The sequence below is a fragment of the Chaetodon trifascialis genome, chromosome 6 (genome assembly GCF_039877785.1).
Source record: "Chaetodon trifascialis isolate fChaTrf1 chromosome 6, fChaTrf1.hap1, whole genome shotgun sequence".
Classification (NCBI taxonomy): domain Eukaryota; kingdom Metazoa; phylum Chordata; class Actinopteri; order Chaetodontiformes; family Chaetodontidae; genus Chaetodon; species Chaetodon trifascialis.
The window spans coordinates 10,135,001-10,156,976 of record NC_092061.1 but is presented as its reverse complement, the minus strand read 5'-3'; the positions used below and the strand labels follow the sequence as shown (position 1 = coordinate 10,156,976).

Sequence of the window (21,976 nt, the reverse complement as noted above, 5' to 3'; positions counted from 1 at the left end):
ATTACTGATTAAATCTTTACAAGTTAAATATGATTAATTTTTACCTGGCACGACTGCTCTCTACCTAAAATCTTGATTAAACTATTGAAAGCACCCAATATCCGACAATGCAGCGAGGCACAGAGTAAGGACGACCTACAAAGAAACATCCTCCATTAAGTCCTGAATACCACGTTATATAAAATGTAATGAGTGAAGGACAAATGAAATGAAGCAGGTGAATCATTTTGAGAACATCTGCCAGTATGCATGTTCAATTCAAGCTGTTTTAAACAAATAAGGAAAATAAACACTTTCAGAAACTGCATTAGAGCACAAAAATGTGGCGACAAGTCCGCGGGGAGAAGAGTTTTGATAGTACTAAAGCTGTCGAGAGTCAAGAGCACAATGGTTGCAGAGGAAAAGTCTGACGCTGAGCCATCTGTGACAAAGATCCCAATGCTGCTTTAGTGGAAAAGCCATCAGATTTGAGTCCCATGGGGATAAAAATGAGACTTTCTGTTCCTCTGTAAATCCTGTGATTGTACTGTTGGCAGACTCTGTTCCTGTTTAAACACAAGCAGAGACATGTGCATCACTCCACTGCTCCTTCCTGGCTGTCTCTACACCTGCACCTTCTCCTCTTTTGTCACCCTTTTTCTCACTCAAAACATCTAATAAGCTATTTTCATTACTTTCTTTCTCACTTGCAGTCTGAGCCTCCATCTGTCTGCAGCATGTGATAAGGGGTGTCCTGCTGTTACCTGATCTCAATAGCTGATGTTCTTTTCTCGGTACAATAGATCAAAACATTCCCATTTTACTGTTTGTCTGTGTACAGTGTGCACAGCTTGCGTTTCACTGTTTATACATCCACGAGTATGAAAGTTATATGAGGAGAGACGGCTGTGATGGCAAAGAATGAGTCATACTTTGAAGTCAACAGACATGACGCGGCAGTTACAGGAGCAGAGAGGATGGAGGGTGGCATTTCCTTGTTGGACCATTTTATCATGCTCCCTTTGAAGAGTGGCTTTTAGTGGAAATGTGGAAGCAAACAACAATTTGGCAAGCTGTCCATTTTTCACCCACAGATCGGGAATATTCGGTGCCCACATTAACAAACTGCATCATGAGCTGGCTGCCTGCTGGGACAACGAGGTACACTTGTGCCCAATTATCCTCTCAATATCTGCTTTTGCTCCAGTAGCTGCTGGTAAATGAACCGCGGGCTGAATCATCGAGTCACACATCTGGGGATAGAGATACCAAGGCTGCCGCTACCTGTGAGTCAGATGCAAATAGACAATCGCATCTTCACTGTTCAGGTGCACGGAAGTCCAGCAGCTCTGCGATATACTCAAACTCTACAGGGACGCAGGTTCAAAATAATGACATGTTGAAACTGAGTGAGGAGACTCGTTAGCTGATGCACTTTCTACAGGAAAAGACCAGCAGTCACATCGATGACGGGTATTCTAATCACAAATGGGCAGAGCTAAATAGAAGAGTAAACAACCACAAAGACGCATTGTGATCCAATCAGTCAAACCACTTGCAGGTGGACTAGGATGCATTTGACCAATTATCTTTTGTAGTGCAAACGCTAATGCATCCTGATGCGTCCCTGACAAAGGCGTAACATGAAGGCACGCTTAAAAAAAAAAGAAAAGGAGCACTGATGTATGTAGTTTGGGTCCATGTTCCTTTGTCTTCTCGTCCTGCGCTCATTTGCAAGTCACAAATGACTTTGTCCAGCCAATCTCAACAGACAGAATTGCCCGTACATGTATGTCAGTTCTTGAAACATTTTTGTTTCCTTAGCTAGCTGTTAGCCTGTGTGAAACAAATCTGGCAACATGCAATTTTGACTGTCTAGCAGAAGTGACGTAACGAAAGAGTAACAAAATCTGAACACAAGTGGTCAGCGGGACACATTGGAGACACATGACTGACGCAGGTGTGAACGCTGATGTGTCTCAGCTGTCCACTTGTGATCAGCCACCCAAGACGCACGTTAATGCCAGGTGTAAACATGATTTTTCTTAGTCCGAAGGAGATAAAATAAGTAATCGAGTTAGAACAACAACAAGAATAAGACTGATTGATCTCAGTTGAACTGTACCATCTGATTTAATTTGCCATAACTCAAGCCACATTTGAATTCACAGAGGTTTGTCTTCTCTTGTTGAAGTGGTGAGACAGGCCACCTTGATGAGCTGCCATCCTTTCTGAGAGGAGTTGTTTTTCTAACTAAATGATGTTCCAAACGGAGAAAAACGCCTACGGGATGTGTACAGGGAATAAATGATAAAAAGTGTGCGTGTGTGTGTGTGTGTGTGTGTGTGTGTGTGTGTGTGTGTGTGTGTGTGTGTGTGTGTGTGTGTGTGTGTGTGTGTGTGTGTGTGTGTGTGTGTGTGTGTCACCTGTCTAGGTTGAGTTTGTGGGCCAGCATCCTCCAGTCATTGCCTCTGGTCTGTGGTGCATCTAGACTGCCACACAGCTTCTGTCTGATGGATAAAGGAATGCGGAAAGCATTGGGGCCCACTAATGTTGTGATATTACTGGCAGGGTCCATCAGGGACGTGTCTATGCACTGGACCTCCTAGAGAGACAGAAAGAAACTGGTCAGTTGTTGGTTTAAGGAAAAAAATGACTATTTCAACTTGTTGAAAAGTTTTATTAATTGAGAAATTAGGTTTAGGCAGAGTGTAACTGACACGGGAGAACAGGGATGGATCGAAGGATAATACAGTCGAAAGCCTTAAAAGTGAAATGTGGATCATAATGTGCATCCATGTGGCAACATTGGCAAAGCTAAATCATAATATTTCTATCTCAAACACGTCACTATCTTGGCTCCTCTGGCAAGGCTCTGCTTGTCTCTCTGCTGCTCGCCTTCGGTGTGACCAATAACCGATACGTCTCCTAATTAATACCAACGAAAAGATCTGCTCTCCAGCAGTCTCTCTCTCTCTCCTCTCGCTGTCGATCTCTGTCTCTTTCTAAACCTTCATCCCATTAATCTGCCACTCCTGGGCTGAAAGGAGGCAGCGCTCTAATGAATGTGGCATGGCAGAGGGAAACAACAACTGCCACTGTTGATGTGAGCGATTACTATTTACTGCATCTACTTAGCCCCAATTTACAGCAGAAAGCTCTCTGCTGCTGGAGATTGAATGATTGACGCAAAGGGACATCTCTGTGTCTCTGCTGAAATGATAAACGCTTTGAACCTGCTTTACCTTGCATTGTTCAGGACACTGCTGGCTGATTGAGGCTCCGTAGAATTTTATATAATGCAAACGCAAAGAGACTCACTGAATATTGCTTTAGCTATTTAGCTCTAATTACTGTACTTACCAAGCATCACATGTGAACACAGTAATTATTTTTTGTAAGACTAGGTATGGCCTGTTCAAAACAGATTACAATTGATCACTTCACAAAGTTATCTAATGCTGTGACAAAACTGTCACTGCCCAAATACAAGTGCTAATTTTTTACTGTGTACTTGTTGCATAACTGCAGCTCTGCCCCCCCGAAAGGCTGTCTGTTTTGTTTTTATTTGGCAGAGTAAGTATGAGGAAGTAAAGGAGAAATGCACCATGGGACATTTCTACTATTCTTTCAGCGTGTGATTTTGCATCCTTTGACAGTTTAATAACTGCATGAGAAAAGACACAAATGCTACTTGTTTAACTAGATCTGCGCTAGATCTGGCAAGATATGAGTGACAACTGACGAGTGACCCTTTGTTCACAAAGTTTTCTGACCCCATTGATGGCAAAACTTATGAGTATGTACTTATGAGTCACAGTTATGGTTGTATCAGGATTCAGTACTGGCTGCTTCTCAGGTCAAAAGTCTAAAAGGCTAATTGTCTGCATTTGTAAACAGAAATGTCAGCTTTGGGTTGGAGGATGATGTGCACCCTTGTGTCCTACTAGCTCATCACAGATATGTGAAACGTGTGTCAGTATCTGTGTGCATGTCAGCTGATTAAACTGCAGAACACAAATGCTGAAAAGTATGTTTGAGAAAGTTTAGCTGTCATTCTTTTGCTCAGTGACCAATGCTGGAGGAGTGAAGGATGTACTGTATGTGTGCGCCTCCCTGCCGCTGAAAATGTTCCTCTTGAGAAAAAAATAAAAAATACATCACTCTTTGTCAACTTATCCAGTTAAACAAGGGTTAAATTTTTTTTAAGTGCTACACTGTCATCCATGAACACCGCCTAAGATTTCAAAGTAGTGACATTCGAAAAGAACCGTCTGACCTTCGACCAAAACTGTTCACCCACCCACACACACATTCAGTGACTTTGTGGTTACATGGCCTAGAAAAATCAAAGACGAGTTATTCCTCTCGTGTTATGTGACCTCTGGCCCCGGCATGAATGATTGAACAGAGCCACAGAACCATAGCGGGAACCCTGACTGTCTGACAGGAAGATAAAAACTTGGTGACTTTAGGACCTTTAGTCTGGAAATGCAGACACGAGTAGAAGAAACTCCTCCCTGTGTGTGTGTGTGTGTGTGTGTGTGTGTGTGTGTGTGTGTGTGTGTGTGTGTGTGTTCATCGCGTTTTCATATGTACTGTTTCACCATAACTGCTGAGGTCAGTGTGGGTTCAAGTTGTCTTCCGCACTTTTCTCATCCAATAAACAACAAACATGTCAGCTTTGCATGTGGGCTCCTGCAAACTCGCCTCCTCCAGTGTGTTGCTGAGCTGAAAGATCTGTCCCTCTCCCTCCACCTGTCGCACACACAGCTTGCAGCTGATCTCCGTGGTGGCCGAGCTCAGCCTCTCCAGGGTGAAGGTGCAGTGAAGACTTCTCTGACTGCCACTCCACACCTGGTAGAATGGGATCTCCTGGAAAAAGCACAAACAATATGCATGTTTTCAGGCGGGTAACCTGACGGGTCAAAGGATCTTCCAACTCTGATGCTCTGATTCTGCAAAAATATAAATGGCTGCACCCTTTGAAACAAGAAATGTGTTGCTAATCTTTAACTCTAGCAAACACTTGACGTACTTAGTGAGGTATGCACTTTTTTTTGGTAATTTTAATCATTCGACGACCACCACTGAGCGATGCTGCTGTGGCAAATATGTACATTCACACAAAGTCTTGCAATAGTCAATCCCTTTGTTTGGCCAAATATAAGCCGTACAACATCTGTACATATCATTTTTATATTGCATATGTAGTATATTGTACTTTGTAAAATGGCTTTAAGTGCACATGTATGTGTGTATCCCTCTCACCTGATACTTGGCGATGAGTTTGCTCTTCCAGTGTGTGTGTGGCACGTCGTGGATTGACAGTCTCAGATTGTGTGTGCTGTCTTTAAAGTTCAGAGTCTTTGGCTCATCCAGAAGCTTCCCTCCCATCTGGGTCTCCATCTGAAGAACCTCCTACACAAAACCCAATGGAAAAAACACAACTACTTCAAACTTCCTCCTCAAGTTTGCATCTTCTTAATCCCGCTCATTTATTTTTCATGCAGCATTAGAGACTGTAGTAAACCTTTAATTTATCTTGCATTATTACTGCAGACAATGCCGTCTTGGATGTTGCCTTGAAGTACGCAGCACCGCGAAACACTTGAATCACATGAAAGTTTTCATTAAGATATCATCACAAATCTCAGTGGCTGCATTCCCTGGATTTGAGCAAAGCTTGGCTCTGCTAACTGCGCAGAACTGAAGAGAGACATTAAGATGCTCAATAAACCCCTTGATTAATAATGCACCACCAGTCAAAGTACGGCTGTTGTGAGATGTGGGAAATGAAGCGTATCTTTAATGTAAGACAGTAAAATTAAATTACTTCTATTGACTTTAGACGATGACCTCAATGCATCACTGTAACTTGTGAAAATACAGAGAAGTGAAGTGCATTCTGATGATTTCAGATGTTACAGCTCATTTTTCTCTCCTCTGTTACATCTTCTCTTTTTGTCAAGACAACAGTCACCACTTCTCCTTGTGCGCTTCCTTTTTAGTTTAAAGGCTACTGTAACTACAACCCCACTCAAGCAGGATTCAAAGACTGATGTGGACTTAATGTGGCAACAAAAAAAAAAAATCAGTTAATGCAAAACTGAAACTGTCCATTTGATGTCTTTGTCCATTTTGTGAACCAAAGGAAGCAGCACATTTTACTTTGCTGTGCTGCAGTTAATAATAATACATTGCACACACAGTCCTGTGGGGACTTTTGCTCATCCTTTTCAAATCGACTTCTGCATCCCAACCAAGCCCACACTGAGAGAGCACCGAGAAAGTATCTGTGCCCTACAGACACGCACCGGCATGCATAAGGGCAAACACATATTGATAACATCAACGCATTTACAGCCTCTTGAACTGCACACATGCACTTGAAAGAACAAATTAACACATACACGCACAAACACAGTTATTTTCTGATAGAAGAATAAGTTATGAGTATGACTTTTAATGCCTCCTACAACCTTCTCAGAATAATCAATTCCTCCCTCCCATCATCTTCCTACGCTGCAACTCTACTGTAGATATACAGCAGAGACTTCCTTTTGAAACGCCAGCCGATCAATTATACTACACAAAGTCTCCATCATTAAAAAGTCCACCTCTGAACTTTGTTTTCGAGCTACAATTGCTCGTTTGAAATGCTAAAACTGAGTGTGCGCGTTGATGTTTGTGCGAGCGTGTGCGTGGCTGTGTGCCACACTGACACTTGACTTATCATTGCATGCATAAATTACCGATGTTAATCCTCCGTATCAGATGGTCCCTCCAGTGCTCTGAATTTGTTTAAATTCTAAAGCATCGTTACTTTGACATTGCTTGACCCTGTTTTGTTTACTGCTCCTCAGCTCATTTCCAAAAGACGAGAGGTGAAAAAACTTCTGTTTATGACTCTAGACAATCACTTCCGTTCAAGCTATAATATATTTTATTTCAAATGCAAATTACCACGGAGTTTAAGCATGGGTGGTCCAAGAGAGAAAAAACATCCCTCACAGGACTAAAGAACACAACAAAGCACTCAGCTTTGGTAGACGCACACTGTATATTCCATGTCAAATGCATGTATACGTGTGTACACATATAGGTTAGCTCAACGTTTTAAAAAGCAGCTGAACAAAAGACTGATTGGATTTGACTGGTTTAGTTTCAGAACTTTACCTTAAGTGCGTCCTGTGTGTCGTCCAGACAATAGACCCTGATGTGATAATCCAAAGTTGTGCAGGAGACGGGTCCAAAAACAGCCAGTTTGAGCCTCTTGGCGGCTGCCTTGCAGATTGACTGGCCCACCAGGCAGTAAGTCCCCAGTGTCTCTGTTAAGATGTGACATGCCTCCAAGTCCATCTGCACATAGCAGGGGGTGGTGAAGTTTTCCTCTCCCACTATAACCACATCCTGCAGGAAACATAGGCACACACAAAGTCACACACACACTGAGGCTTTCAGGACGTCATGCTGGATCTATGACGGCTGGCTCAGGAGGCATTTTGGAGGTTCTGAAATACTGTCGCTGAGTTTAGTATGTGAGCCGTTACTCATCCCAACTGAAGGGAGATCCAGGGCTTTATTTAAGAGAGACTAACCTCAAAACAGGTCTTTATTTTCCATTACAGCTGGTTTCTAAGTACATACCAGCACGTATTAAGAAGTAACCTGCCTGTCTTTTGATTTACTCCAGTTGGCACAGAAAACTCTACATTTCCTTTATGTATTTCACATTAAAACCCCATCCAGGGGTTCAGGGGCATAACTCTCTCCAATTCCTGGAAGGCTTTTATTGTGAAACGCCTTCATAAAACAATGTCAGTGCAGAAATAAAGAAACTGTGTGTGACAACAGTATTTCTGCTTAAACAACATACTGAGTAGAGCTATGTTGCTGGTGGAGAAACAGTGGAAATAGAGATTATTCTAAATTTACAAAGTGAGCCACAGTCCACAGTAATTCTGTTTTTTCCCTTTATTTGGGAACAGCCTTTATTTGTTCATGCAGACTGCTTTTAGTGAGACCCGGGCATTATTTGAATACTGGCTTTATTCGAGAATTTACGGGCATTAAGCCACATTCTGTTAACATAACACAACTGGACCTGCATTTGGAGCCATTTCCACTAATGCAAACAACCCCTGAAAAAGCAGGTTGTGGTCTCTAACGGATGCATTCCTCTGTTGCCATAAACAGGTCTTTTTCTATGTGACGCCAGTGCTGATGCATGTAGAGCAAACTATATAGAAATCCCTCTTAAGCAACAGAAAGCCCAACTGTAAATGTTAAGTTTGAATCATTTTGACTTCTAAATCCTTTTTAATAAGACAATAAACAGCCTGTGACTCCTCTTTGTTATTCTGGTGATTCATCTTGGAAAAACCAGCTACTGGATTTTTGATTCACCACACTGTGGCTTCCTTTGTTCAAGTCGAGGCACGGCAGCATTGAAATGTAAAAGCATGTCTCGTTAAACATTCGACTTCTGAAAGTAAATTAAGGTGTCCATTAGGAGAATGATAACACTTGTTCTGAGCTGTCGTCTGTGACGTGTGTCCAATCCCACTGTGATTATGCTCTGGCTGTTGCTCATATCATTTCTGCAGCTCTCTGTCGCTGCCTGAGTTATGGTAAATCCATACGGCTCTTTGGGTTGAACGAGGGTGCACATCCTCACTGTGCTCTTTTGTCGTAAGAGCTGAGTCTTCAATTAGTTGTGCACGTACCCACGCTTGTGTTTGTGTGCCACTGTGAGTAATTGTGTGTGCATGTCTGTCGACACAAGCATGGATCCGCTGTACATATGTGATGCAAATATTGAGTTTTGAATCACAGTTCATGGGGAGTTGTGTTCCTGCAGATGAGCCAGCCGAATCAATACAAAGAGGTAGGAAAGCAATATGGTATGAATCTGTTATTACTGGTAATCACAACCGTGGCTGCTCCCCCCTGATGTGAGGGGAATTCAATTACCTTCCTCTCCCTGTTTTGGGGAAAACTTTCTGATGGGAAATGGATGTTCTACTGCAATAAGAGAAAAACAAATCGACTTCCTGATGAAATTCCACTTTTCATTTTTCTCATCTTTACCCACTCTGCACCCAACCCCGTCTGTCTCACCCTCTCTCTGTTATACACACACACACGCACGCACACACACGCACGCACCACACACACATGCGCACACACACACACATACACAATCTTATGCATGGCTAATTGTGCAGAGACATTGTGTTGAGCTGTGATAAGCAACAGAAGACAGCATACGGGGGCCTTGTAGACACAGTGATGCTGCAAGACAGCCTTATCACCCACACCCACACACAAGGATACACACACGCACGCACACACAGAGACACGCAGAAGGAGACGTGCACGCATACATACTCAGTCGCACACACACATAAAAGCAGATTGCTGAGGTAGAGACTTCATGCTGAGAGACATGGGAGGAGGGAGAGAAGGGTGGAAAAAACGGAGGGATAGAAACATAAGAAGAAAGATGAGAGAAGAGGAGGACGGCAGGAGCATAACAAATTGCTTCTGATAGGAGTCTTCAACCCCCTGCTTGTCTACTTGCCTGTAGGCACTTTATGTTTACCGAATTTTCTCTCCTTTTCTTTCTTTACCTTCCTCACTGCATGTGTGTGTTGCGGGCTATTCTTCTTGCCACAGACGATGTCTGAGCACATGTGTGTACATGCTGTGTGAGTCATGGTGTGTCATGAGTGTGTATTAATAATTGGGCAGAGGCTGTGGGCAGGCGTGTGATTATTTGGCTGCTGTATGTGCACATGTTTGTGCATCTAGATGCATCTCTATATTTATGTTTATCACTTTTTGTTGGCATCAATCTAACAGTTATTTTCTCTGGAGGATAAAACATTCAAAAGTTGCACAGTACAGCTCAGTGAAAACAGTACACACAAGACACGGTGCTGGACACTCACCTCCCACTCTCCCATGGCCAGTTGGTTCTTCAGCTGTATCAGCCAGTCCTCCTGGACGTTGTCAGCACAGTGGTGGATGGTGAGGATCACTGGTCTGGTGAGCAGGGCTCCTGGAGGCCCACAACTCACCACTGGACTCAGCACTGTTTGAATGTCCTCTACCGGGGGTCTGGAAAAGACAGATAACACAGAGGTGAAGTGATTCTTTAGAAAAGAGCGACAGGAGGGCTGCACTGTTGGCTACCAGTTAGTGTGAGCATCAGCAGCAGGAAGCCGTATTGATTTCACTTCTGGTCTGTGTACCTTTTTCATAATATTAATACATGGAAAAACTCAGCTGGCATGATGAAGGAGACAGGTGGACAGTCAGGCTGGAGTAAGACAGACTAGCTTAGAGTGGATGAGAAAATCAGACAACAAAAGAGATCAGAGGAGAGCAGAGCAGCGCAGATTCAATCAGACAATGATTAGTGGAGTCAGCAGGGCTTCAGCTGGGCCTCAGCCGGAGTCGGTACCTCTCAGCTCATGGGCAGAAAATAAATGAGGACTAGTCACAGGCTCTCCTGATTTTTACCATAAATGCAAGCACTGGAACCTGAAGCACTTGCTAACTAATGTATGTTACAGTGCAGCCACAGAATACGCTACGGGCTCATTTACTGTGAATAAATGTGAGATTATACATACTGAACTCCATCACTGTTGATTATTTATTAGCTTTCTTTCATTATTCAATTAGAGGTAAAACTGCATTCTGAAACAACAATTAAATATGAAAATACATATGGTAATGTCTGTGTTTCCCAGTCATTTTCTTCCCTCGTGTGGCTTGGGATATTTATCGGGGAAGAGCCGATACGGATAGAGGAGAGGGGTCAAAATTTAAAAAGTGTTTTTTTTTTTTTTCCTAGCCCACATTGTGTCAGGGGGGCACTAATCCTTAGCAGTGTTATCGATTGAGCTGCTGGAGCTCATTATTGACTCATGAAGGGTTCACATGAGAAGAAGCTAAGAGATAAAAACAGTATGAGATTCAAACTGTTAATAACGGCATTGACTGACCTAATGCAGCCGTTAGCCTTTACCGAATCACAGTGTCACTGCATTTGACATGAGTGTTTTGTATCTTTTAACATAAAAATACAGAAAATGGACGTTTTAAGTCATATATGCGGAAAACAAGACACCTGAGAATTAGATCTTAATGAGCTGGACCAAATGATTCTGGCTTGCCAAGTGTTACTAAGGGAAGTCAATGTAGCTATGTGATTTTTGTTTGCCAGCTATTGACTGAGATGAAGACAGAGGACAGAAAAGAGGTTGGACTCTTAGAAATACTGTAGCACCCAGCAGGGGGTTTAATTCTCATCGACTGCCATTGATCGGGGGGGAAGCTAGAATGGATGCATGGGAGACAACACATTGAACCAAACTGTAACAAGCGTCCTAAAGCTCAGGTATTGTAATGGCTTTAAAGAGTTTGCTCATCCAAATTATTAAAGAATACATTTCCTCACTATTTTTGGTTTTATTTGCCAAACCTTTCATTTGCTTGCCGTCTCACCCCCCAAAATATATTCCACATTTAGTCTGCAGCACTCACAGCGTAGAAAAATTATATTTACAATACAAGGTGTGTCCTTCCAGAAACAGTGTCCTTGATAAGGTGGATAATGCACAAACCATTTTACTGGACCTGCTCTCCTCCAAAGAAAAACGCCCAGAAATATCCGATATGTTTATCTGAAAATCAAATTTTACAAAACTATCTGCATTGCTAAACACCACTGGAGGTAGGTGAGAAAGTGTTCGGCTCAACAGATGAATCTCATATCCCCCACTTGCTGTTGTTATGAATGGTTTAGTTGTTTCTGGGGGGAAAAGAGAAATGACAACAGTATTTCTGTTTAAACAACGTACTCTGAGTAGAGCTATGTTCTTGTGACATTTACCATTGCCATTAGCATGCACATACAGAAGCATGTGAAGGCAGGTTTTTGAGTTTTACCATACTGCAGGTACACTGTGACACCAGATCTCTTTCAACTAAGAGTGCCTTTAATGTCCCATATTTGCATCAAAGGAAATTCTTTGGAAAACAGCTGGAATATAGAAATTTTCTCCCTTGTCTCTCATGTGCCACCGAGAGCTTTACCTCACGCATGCACAGGGTTTGGGAGTAAAAGATTATAGTACATGTAACAGGATTACAATAATCCCAAAAAAATAACCACTAATCTGTTAGTTACTGTGGAAACAGTGATCTCTTTGCCTATGCTGTCAAAAGCTTGATGTTTGCTTTCTGGATCTATAACAAGGCATGAACGGAAGCAAAATGTCAGCTGCACTGCAGTCAACATTAGTTTCACACATTTTAGAATAATGGGTGTTTTGAGCTCCAGATTTGGGTAATAGCACGGATTCTAAAATCTGGAACACTGATTAACTATACAAATTATGTGGATTACTGTACAGATTATAATGTTAAGTAGATAATAATTAATGTGTAAAATATTATGTTATAATCTCCTCAACTCTGCTACTTAGGAATTTTAATTCTGGCCCTAATATAGGAAATCTGTGGTGTTAGCTGACCTCTGCTGAATGAATCATCCAAAAGAAGGTGTGCATAGATTCACTATAAATAAAAATGACTCATCCATTCCTATGTCACACTGAAAGTCTCCCCACGCAACCATACAAACAGGTCTGAGGTCCTGCTGCCCAGGAGAAAGACAGAGAAATGCAGACAAAGAAAAACAAAGACACAAAAAGAACATAGAGGGAGAAGCAGGGGTGAAGAGAGAAATGGAGACAACAGGGAACAACACAGAGAGGAAAAAACAGAGTACAGAGAGAGACAAAACTTACCTCAAGCTGTCCTTCCTGTGCACCGTCACATACATCTCATACACCCTACCCTGAGGAACAGCACCCGCTGGAACCAACAGGCTCACCCCTGCAGGAGGGAGAACAGGGGAGGCGGGATGGATGGAAGCAGAAATGAGGAGATTCATCGCTGGATTTATTAATTTCACCATGCACAACTGAATTATTGAATGTGCAACCCATTATCAGTTTGTCATTCTGATTAATTATTGAATAATCATTTTTAAAGGCATCCCATGTTAAAAAAATTAGCTTAAATATATCATCAAGTGAATAGTGCCGCGATGTTTTATAGCTTCTGAGAGCTGCTTCCTATCAGCAGGTTACATTATTCATTATTTCTGCCTGCCCACTGCTTTTAAACCCTAACACAAGTCTACTGAAAGTTTTTTCTTTTAAAACAAGGCAGCTGGAGACCGTCCCAGGGCTATTTTTTGTGGTATTTTGACTGTGCAGCAGTAGCTAGATACACTTACTTTATGTGGTTTTTAGCACAGGGAAAATATTTTACATTGCTCAGATCTATAATACAGTTTAATCAGTGTCAAATCTGACGGCATTCTTACTGTTGATGGCAGTTAAGGTAATGTAATAATGTACCAATTTAAAAAGAGACAGAAAGCCTCCTGAGCACAGTAAGAAATCACAGCTTCAATCACAGATTGATGATTAGCTGCTAAGAAGGTGTAAGAAAACTTTACCTGAGTTGGGCACAATGAGGTGCCCCCCCTGGTTGTTGAAGGATCCGTGAGCGGTACAGGAAGGATCCCGTGTTCGAGCCAAGCTCTGGTTGCGAAAGTTCATAGTGTCGCTGTTATCCAACAGAGACTGAGTTACCTAGGAATCAAAAGGCAAGAGTCAGGCTGATAATGACAAGAAATTAAGAATTACAGCCAGCCAGCACAGGGTGTGGAGCTGTTCGGCAGGGACTGGATGAACTGGAGCACTCAGATGGATGAATGAATGCCTGGTTTGGAAAGCCAGTTAGAAATCACACTTTTACATTAAACCTAGCGCTCCTCCATGACATGAAGGATCTGAATGGACGCACAACGCTCCTGCAAAGAATGTGAACAATCCTTGAGAACATAATAGAAACTTATAGTAATGGTACAATATGGAGGATTTACAACTCTGCCGTAAGTTTTCTGTTGAGAGGTTACTGAGAACAAGCCCTGAAGTTTCTGCCGCATTGGTCGCAAAGTGTTTTCACTGTTATGTTATTGTTCTGAGTTACTTTTCCTATTAGCCCTTTTGTGTACTGTAACCTTTTGCACAAAAGCGTGCCGCACCCATTCTGAAATGAGTGAACGTATACATATGTGGAAAATTGATGTGGTGCGGTTTGAAGGACAATCTTCCTCAAAAAGAGCTGATGTCAAGTACCGTAACAATTTCTTCAAATGAAACCAAACGTTCATGGAGGTCCAGAGAAGTTTCACTGGGCAAGGCCAATCTCTGGTCCTGTGGGTCACTGCAGTTTTAGTTTTGACTGATGGCTGATTCCCTTTTCCACGAGAACGGCACTTCATCCATCAGGACGGCTTAATTTTTATCCTTATGATTTCATGGTAGGCATTAACTAAAATGCAGGGAAGGTCCATATCTGCCTGGAAGCGCTGCCATAGGGCTGAGCTGGCAGTCTGTGAGAGGAGGAGTTTTACAGTAGACCTATGAAACCACCTCAGGGTAAGTAGTAAAATATGACCTGTTTTGCATTTCCTTGTCAAAATGTCCACTGTGAGATGCAAAAAACTGACTTAAAATTCATCAGTGTACTCCTACCATCACACAAAGCTGACAAGAACGAGCTTCAGTGTGTTTTAAAAACAGACAACCGATGAGTAGCACTGACATAAAAAATGCTCAAATTAGTGAGGTGAGGTCCATCATTAGACATGGCAGAGGTTCCAAAGGCCACCGCTAAAAACCACCCATTATAAGAGAACAAATCATCAAAAGCTGATCTGCAAAGCTCAAAGAGAGGAAGTTCAGCTCTCGTACCGCCTCAGGACAGGTGCTGCGAAACCGAGTGGTTTCATCTGTGTTTGTGACAACTGACTCTGGTATGCATGCCATGTCTCTGACAGAGCAGAGGGAGGAAACTGGGGCACTGAGGCTGCATGTATACTAATGGTGTTTGGTTTTGTATTTATGTGACTGGGAATACAGTAGCTGCTGTGTTTCAGTGCTTCTCGCTGTTTCTGCAGCCTAATCTCACTTCAGGAGGAAATATTGCAAAATCCAACCGTGCTCATACAGAATATTATACAGAATATTACAGAGAATAAGCTAAATCATTGTATCACCTTAGGAGACAGTTTGGATGTGAAGTCTCCTCCGAGGTCATCCTGCGGTGTTACCAGACCAGATGAGTTGTAGACTTTGATCTTCAGGTTGGGGAGAGGATCCAGGAGAGGAGAGTTGGTCATTGGGATTTTATCTGAAACATCATGGAGGGCATACACCGGGCCACGGTACATGGCAGCTGCATTTGTCAAGTCAGGAGGAGCTGTCAGTAGATCAGCTAGAGGGAGGAAGTGAAAGCAAGATAGGGAGAGAAGGAAAATTAAGGTGAGAAAGTTCAACATGAATAGCTGTAGTCATTTTCAGGATATTTACTGCAGAGGGAGGTCAAAGAAAATTGTGTCTGACACGGAGAGGAAAAATGAAGGGTAAAGCTTAACACCTTGTATCCTCAACAGTATAAACTGCAACACATACGGGCTGTAATATGGGACAAATGGTGGGAACTTGTAGATCAGTGAGCAGGAATAAGGGGAGTAAGACGAGAGCAGGCAAGGCTGCTGATAAGGTATCAGTGTCTCTGTGATACATTGCAGTGCACAGGGGCATGACCTGGATCAAGGACTAGTCATGACTGCTGCACCCACAGAGAGCATGTGTGTGAGCTCTCTCTCTCTCTCTCTCTCTCTCTCTCTCTCTCTCTCTCTCTCTCTCTCTCTCTCTCTCTCTCTCTCTCTCTCTCTCTCTCTCTCTCTCAGTGATTGCAAAGCTGACCTCACTTTATGCTGTATAATAACAGAACAGCAGAGCTCCATGCCATCCTTTAAGCTCTTCAAAACGTTGTCAGCAACTCTGGCTTCACCCACACAATCAAAGAGGCTGTCACACTTAAATCACATCACTGTCTACTTTTAAAATGCTCACTATGTCCTGCTTCAAATCTGACTGACAAAACCTGCTGCGTACATTTACCACTAAATATAATGATGTTAATTGACATTGACAATTGTTAAGACTGATCTTTTGGGGCTTAGAAACTTGGAACTCATCCTGTTATATTGTATGCACTGTGTTCAAAAATGCACAGAAATATAGTAGTTTATTTAGAACAAGCTAGATAATATGCAATGTGTAATGTTAAAGCAAACCTTAAAGTCAGTAGGCAACCCAATGTCAACCTTGTCAATCTACATTTTTGACTGTATTATTAAGCAAGATCATGGAACTGTTGCTGAACAGCGGCCACTGTGGCCACAAGTGGCAATTACAGGACAATGACTGATACTCTCTTGAGTCTCTCTTGCTTTAAACAAAACCACGTTATCTAATAAATAATTTGGAGCTCTGAATGGGATCACTAACAGAGAGAAAACAAAACTCTCCCCAGCGAGGCTTGGATGTGATTTGACTGATTCTACCAGTTACTGTGATTGTGCAGCGGATGCTTTATGCTGCTCTTTCTCCACTTGTCACAGCTGATGCTAATGCTGGAATCTTGACACCTTTCATGTATGCAAGTGCCCCACTTAACCACACACACACACACACACACACACACACACACACACACACACACACACACACACACACACACACACACACACACACACACACACACGCACACACACACCAGCGCCAATATAAATAAAAACACATCTGCAATACAAAACACAGGCATCACATAAGCACCCACACATGGCTCTTGCATACCAATAACACGTGCACTACAGGCTCTCACGCTCACACACACACACACACACACAGTTATGGGGATTACATGATGTCAGTGGGGCTGGATAGGTAAATCTCTCTGAGATTACCGTCTGTGCTCTTCATGGAGGGTTAGTGGAAACCAGGGGCAACTGCAGGAACATGATGATTGCTAATAAGTACAGTATGCTAATCCTGTGCATTTAATATTCAAGCACTGTTTACGTATGTTGATTTTCATTATAAAATTCAACTACATCCTTCCACCTCCATTTTTTGACACACAAACAGCTTTGCTGGAGTAAATATCGTGGGGGGGGTTAATGAGAAAATTCTTACACACATTGTAGCTGCTAAAAACCCTTTGCAGTGAAATTATTATCAATGTTTTAAACAACAGTGAATTGACTTCAGTTTGTTCTATCAGACAAAATGTTAGCCTCCCTTCCTTCTCATCTTGGAAAGATGCTGCAGCCAAGTGCTACTGATTGCAATAATAATAATGCATTTGGCAATATCAACAAACATTAACTCCCACATAAGGATTTACTTTACTGAAGCGAATGTGCTCCAAGTGACCCCAGTAAGACAACAAGCTCAGTCACCCCAGTAGCTGGTATTGGAGCTTTAAAGTTTTATACAAGGTAATCAAAGGGCAGAAAAACACCAAAGTGTACTGTACCTCTACATAAACAACCCCCTTGCATAAGAAAATCCCACATATCCAAGATTTTTAATTGGGATTGAGATCACAGCAAGGTCAGTTACCAGTTTTTTGGGGGGTTGAGCCTGAAATCCTGTCATTCCCTTCACAAGCCCATCCATTTTAATTTTAAAATCCCTCATTATCACCTCTCGACCAACAACCACGCACACACACGCACACACACACGCACACACATCTGTCACCTATCACTCTCTTCCCCTCTCTATCACCAGGCTGTTTACCCTTAAAGCCAGCGGGTATTCCTGCCAAATCATCCCTGCTGAAATTTAATTAACAACGAACGGAAAGCCACAGAGCGACAAAGACAGAGCGAGCCAGAGAGAGAGAGAGGAAAAGGGAGAGAGAGAGAGAGGGCAGGGGGTATGGGGGAGAGAGAAAGTCAGTGAGAGAGGGACATAATTCTTCATTAATAGTAATCGGAGATGGTCCCTCAGCGCAGAGTGACAAGCATCCTAATGCTTTACTGATAAAATGTCACCCAATCTACACTCATGCACAGGCATTCACCCTTGTGCACACACAGTGACATGCACACACATGCACACACACAATTATTTTAGCCCACTGCTTACCCATTTGCATCCTTTCTGACCTTACTTTCCTGTTTCTACTGTAAACCATGACGTGAATGTTAATTGTCCACCCACGACTGACCACCGGTCACATATCACAACTAGCATCCTGCTTAAGGAGTTTCAAGGTGTTACAGAGTGGTAGATTCTTCTAAGTCTGCTGTAGCTAAAGCCCTCCTTGTTGACCAAATGGAGACAATCTGGTGCTATTTATCAATTATGATGATCATGGTGATGATCATGGTGACGATGGACTGATACCTGATTCATTCACATTCCCCATCCAATCCCGACATTTCCAGCAAACTATCAAATGCATGTGGGTGCAGAAGTGTGTGGTTGTTTCCCGAAGACAGAGAGGAAGAAATGACAGTACAGACAGAAGAGAGTTAAAGATGGCTCCACTTTAAGAGGAAGACAAACAGGGAGGGAGCGTCCGTTGTGGAAGGAGTCACTGTGACGGGACAGACAGAGACATGGAGACGGAGATGAAGAGGATGCTGATAAAGAGGGATGTGATTGACCTGAATGTGCTGATGGGGAAGGGAGAGAAAGAAAGAGTGAGACAGAGGAGGAGAATGACAGAGAGAGAGACTCCTTGATGGAGGAGAGTGGTCTCTGGTGGAGACAGAGATGAATCCGGACCAGCAAAGGTTTACAGGCTGAGGAGAGGAACTAAATGGTAGCCTCAAAGCCTCAAGGCAGACAGCAGGTACCGTTACTTCCTCAGAGGCGTGGCCACATTTGTTATCCTGCATCCTGTGTCTGTCCATCTATCGTCTACCTATTTATCTATCATTCTACACATTAAGCATCACCAAAATGTAAGAAAATATGTAGTCCTCTCTTTGAGGAAGTGTAAAAAAAAGAGGCAGCCACTTGCTGTCAAGTCCTTCAGTATTCTACCAGCCTGGGTATTCTGTGAGTCCTGGTTTTGCTGTTTTTGTACTCTGACCTTCCTGCATGTCCTCTGTTGTCTCGGTGGTCATTCAGGACTGAACTCCTGACTGACAAACCCTGCATCTCACTTACACATATTCCATGATAAAACACCAGAGGAGGAGCGAAAAGCATGAACTATATCTTTTTCATTTTAAGTGAGTGGGTTTTTGCATTTTTTAGACTGAGTTTCAAAGTGTTCACTTATGTAGATGTCACTGTGTCTAAATATCTTTAAAAGAAAGCTAAAAACTTTATCCTTAGACTAGCTCTGACTTTCCTGATACAGGCCTGTTTGCACTCTGACTCACTCTTACGCATCGCTGCATTTTTTTAAAAAATGTTGGATTTTATTTGATTTTATGCTTTTTATGTCATCTATTTTCAACTTAAGTTTATTACTGTTATTCAGTGATTTTACTTTCCATTTTATATTCTGCATTCCCTTTAGTTCCATTCTTATTTTTACTTTTATTATCAAGTGGGTTTTATTCTCCATCTTGTCTTTTACATTAACTTTCTATCCCCGTTTTGTTCATTCTGTCTTTTTCATATGAAGCACTTGGTGCATGTAATTTCTTTGTTGTAAAGCACTTTCAGCTGCATTTCTTGTACGAAAGAAAGAAATAAAAGAAAGAAATAAAGTTTATTACCTTGGAAACAAACAAAAATAGCATATTTTGCTCATTTCATTTAGCTCTGAGTTTGTTCAACACTTTGCTTGAACTTGTTTTCAACACATGTAATCTTACTTTTATTCTATAAAAAGTAACAACACCCCTGAAATTTCTCACCTTGCTGCAGTGATGTACGTGTGTGTACTGTGGCAGCACTGCTGGCTGTGCTTAGAGCTGCGACAGGCTTGAAACTTTCAACCACACAGAGCAGTGAAACATCAGCCTGATGTCAGGTTCGTCTTTAAATCAAGCATCAGTGCTCCTCCTTGAAGAGGATATTCCAATATTCTTTCCACCCTGGATCAAATGTCATTTCCTGCAGCATTCCTTACCTGATCTGGCTGTTTTGATATTGACGGACTGGAAGCCCCCGTTCAGCGCCGAGGTGTCGATGATGTCCGAGTCAAAGTCCCGGTGTGTCTTGCGATACACAAAGAGCGCCACGATGACAGAGATGACCAGGCACATAATGACTGCGATGACGATGCCCACGTACAGCGCCACGTCATCTGTGCTTGGAGCAGCTGGAGGGGACAAAAAGAGACGCAATTATAGATATTACTGAGCATGAAGCAAGCCCGCCCAAAAGATCTGAGATCAGAGAGAAAGAGTGTCAATAAACAGCTACAACAGTGATAATTCTCATGAAACATCAGGGCAGGGGCAGATAAGAAAGCAGAAGAAGAAATGGGTAGCAGGCCTCAAATGAAATTAACATGGCGGTCTGTTATTCTTAATTTGTGTTGGACAATTTCCCTTTTACCTCAGCGCCTATCAGACTCAAAGGACAATCTCTATAGGTTCCATTTCAAATGAAACTTTCAAATAGCCCTCCAGCTTCAGTAATATGATAATTTGTCTAGACAGGTTGAGAGAGACACCTTTCATAAAAAAAAGAAAAGAACGGCACCAACTCTTAAAACTTAATAAGGCTGTTAATTATTTTACAAGGGTCCTAACATCCTTTTTCAATCTGGCTGAGGCTTTAATGGTGCTTCAGTGGGAACAACGCTGGATCTGTCATTCACGGTCCACATTTTAAAGCAGAGGAAGGGACCAAGAACATTTTCACTGATGGCTGATGGGGATGGTTAAAGGCATGAGACACGCTGAAGAAGTGAGGAAAGGAAGAGAGGAGGCAAGTTAAGAGCGCAGGGGAGGGATGATGAGGAAGTGATGGAAGGGAAAGCCAAACAGTGGAGAGAGAACAGAGAGGGAAAGAGGAGACAGAGGAGGAGATAGATCAGTGGATAAGGTGAGAGGAGGGTAGAGAGGAGAGTGAAATGAAGAGGATAGAAGAAACGCGTAAAAAAGAGAAGATGTGAGGAAGGGCACAATAAACCAGGAGAGGAGAGGAGAAGGAGGAAAGAGGTGATAACAGCAAAGAGGAGGAAAACAGGGCAAACGAGAACGGAAATGCACTTGAACTTCAAAGCAGCAAAACAAACAACTCTACGTATTTAACATGAAAGTAACTGCGGAAGTTTTTGGAGCAGTCTCACACTTAAAGCACTCCTTGTATAATCATGTCCTCTGTAGCTAGTAGGAGGGGATTTGTCTGCAGCTATTAAGAAGAAGACAGAAAAGTATAGGAATGCTCCTTTTAATCCGCCCTTAAAGTTGAGAGGCAGATAACAGGCTTTTAGCTGCAAACAGCCTGAGTCATTTGCTAAAGGATTTGCTGTTGTCGCAAACAGAACAAGTTCAGAAAGCACTCGATTATGCATGAAAGAATCCTTTGATGAGGCTCGCAAACATTCACGCTCACATATGCCCAAGCATGATTCACGCACACAGTGCTCACAATCACAGAAGAGAGGTCATTCCTGATGGTGTTAGTTACCCATTTGCCACTTGAGGGAGCCATGAGCCACTTTCTACGGTCTCTGGGGAGCTGAGCACATGAGGGCAAATCATGTCCCCGGTAATTAAGTCTCACATGGCAATAGACCAAATGTCTGTGGACACCTTGTCCGAGAAGCAGAAAAACTATGGTGACTGTCAATCACTTTTTTAACCAAAGTCCGAAAATGCAAATATTTGCACAATAAACTCAAAGATGTTTATTCATCATAAACGTACAACATAAGAATCAACTAATGGGAAAACATGATTTTTAGTTTTTTCAAACAACTTTTTGTTGTTTTCCCAGCATATAATAGATAAACAGAAAGTATATCTGGCAGATAAATCAATAATAATAATAATAATAACGATTAGTCCTAACTCCTAAACTAAACTGCTGTCATGTCCTAACCTTCACCACAGCTGTCTCACCTG

At 42.3% G+C, this 21,976-nt stretch overlaps 1 protein-coding gene across 2 annotated transcripts in view; it reads right to left on the bottom strand.

Moving 5' to 3' along the window:
- The window catches only part of unc5ca (unc-5 netrin receptor Ca), a 186,153-nt gene that overhangs the window by 4,217 nt on the left and 159,960 nt on the right, over nucleotides 1–21,976 (bottom strand). For both annotated transcript variants that reach the window (XM_070964004.1, XM_070964005.1), the window contains 9 exons: nucleotides 20,029–20,220; nucleotides 15,134–15,351; nucleotides 13,526–13,661; nucleotides 12,807–12,894; nucleotides 9,936–10,104; nucleotides 7,159–7,392; nucleotides 5,251–5,400; nucleotides 4,690–4,854; nucleotides 2,406–2,584 (listed from right to left, as the gene is read on the bottom strand). In XM_070964004.1, the coding sequence (XP_070820105.1) occupies nucleotides 2,406–2,584; nucleotides 4,690–4,854; nucleotides 5,251–5,400; nucleotides 7,159–7,392; nucleotides 9,936–10,104; nucleotides 12,807–12,894; nucleotides 13,526–13,661; nucleotides 15,134–15,351; nucleotides 20,029–20,220 (1,531 nt within the window). The remainder of the gene's footprint in view (nucleotides 1–2,405; nucleotides 2,585–4,689; nucleotides 4,855–5,250; nucleotides 5,401–7,158; nucleotides 7,393–9,935; nucleotides 10,105–12,806; nucleotides 12,895–13,525; nucleotides 13,662–15,133; nucleotides 15,352–20,028; nucleotides 20,221–21,976) is intronic.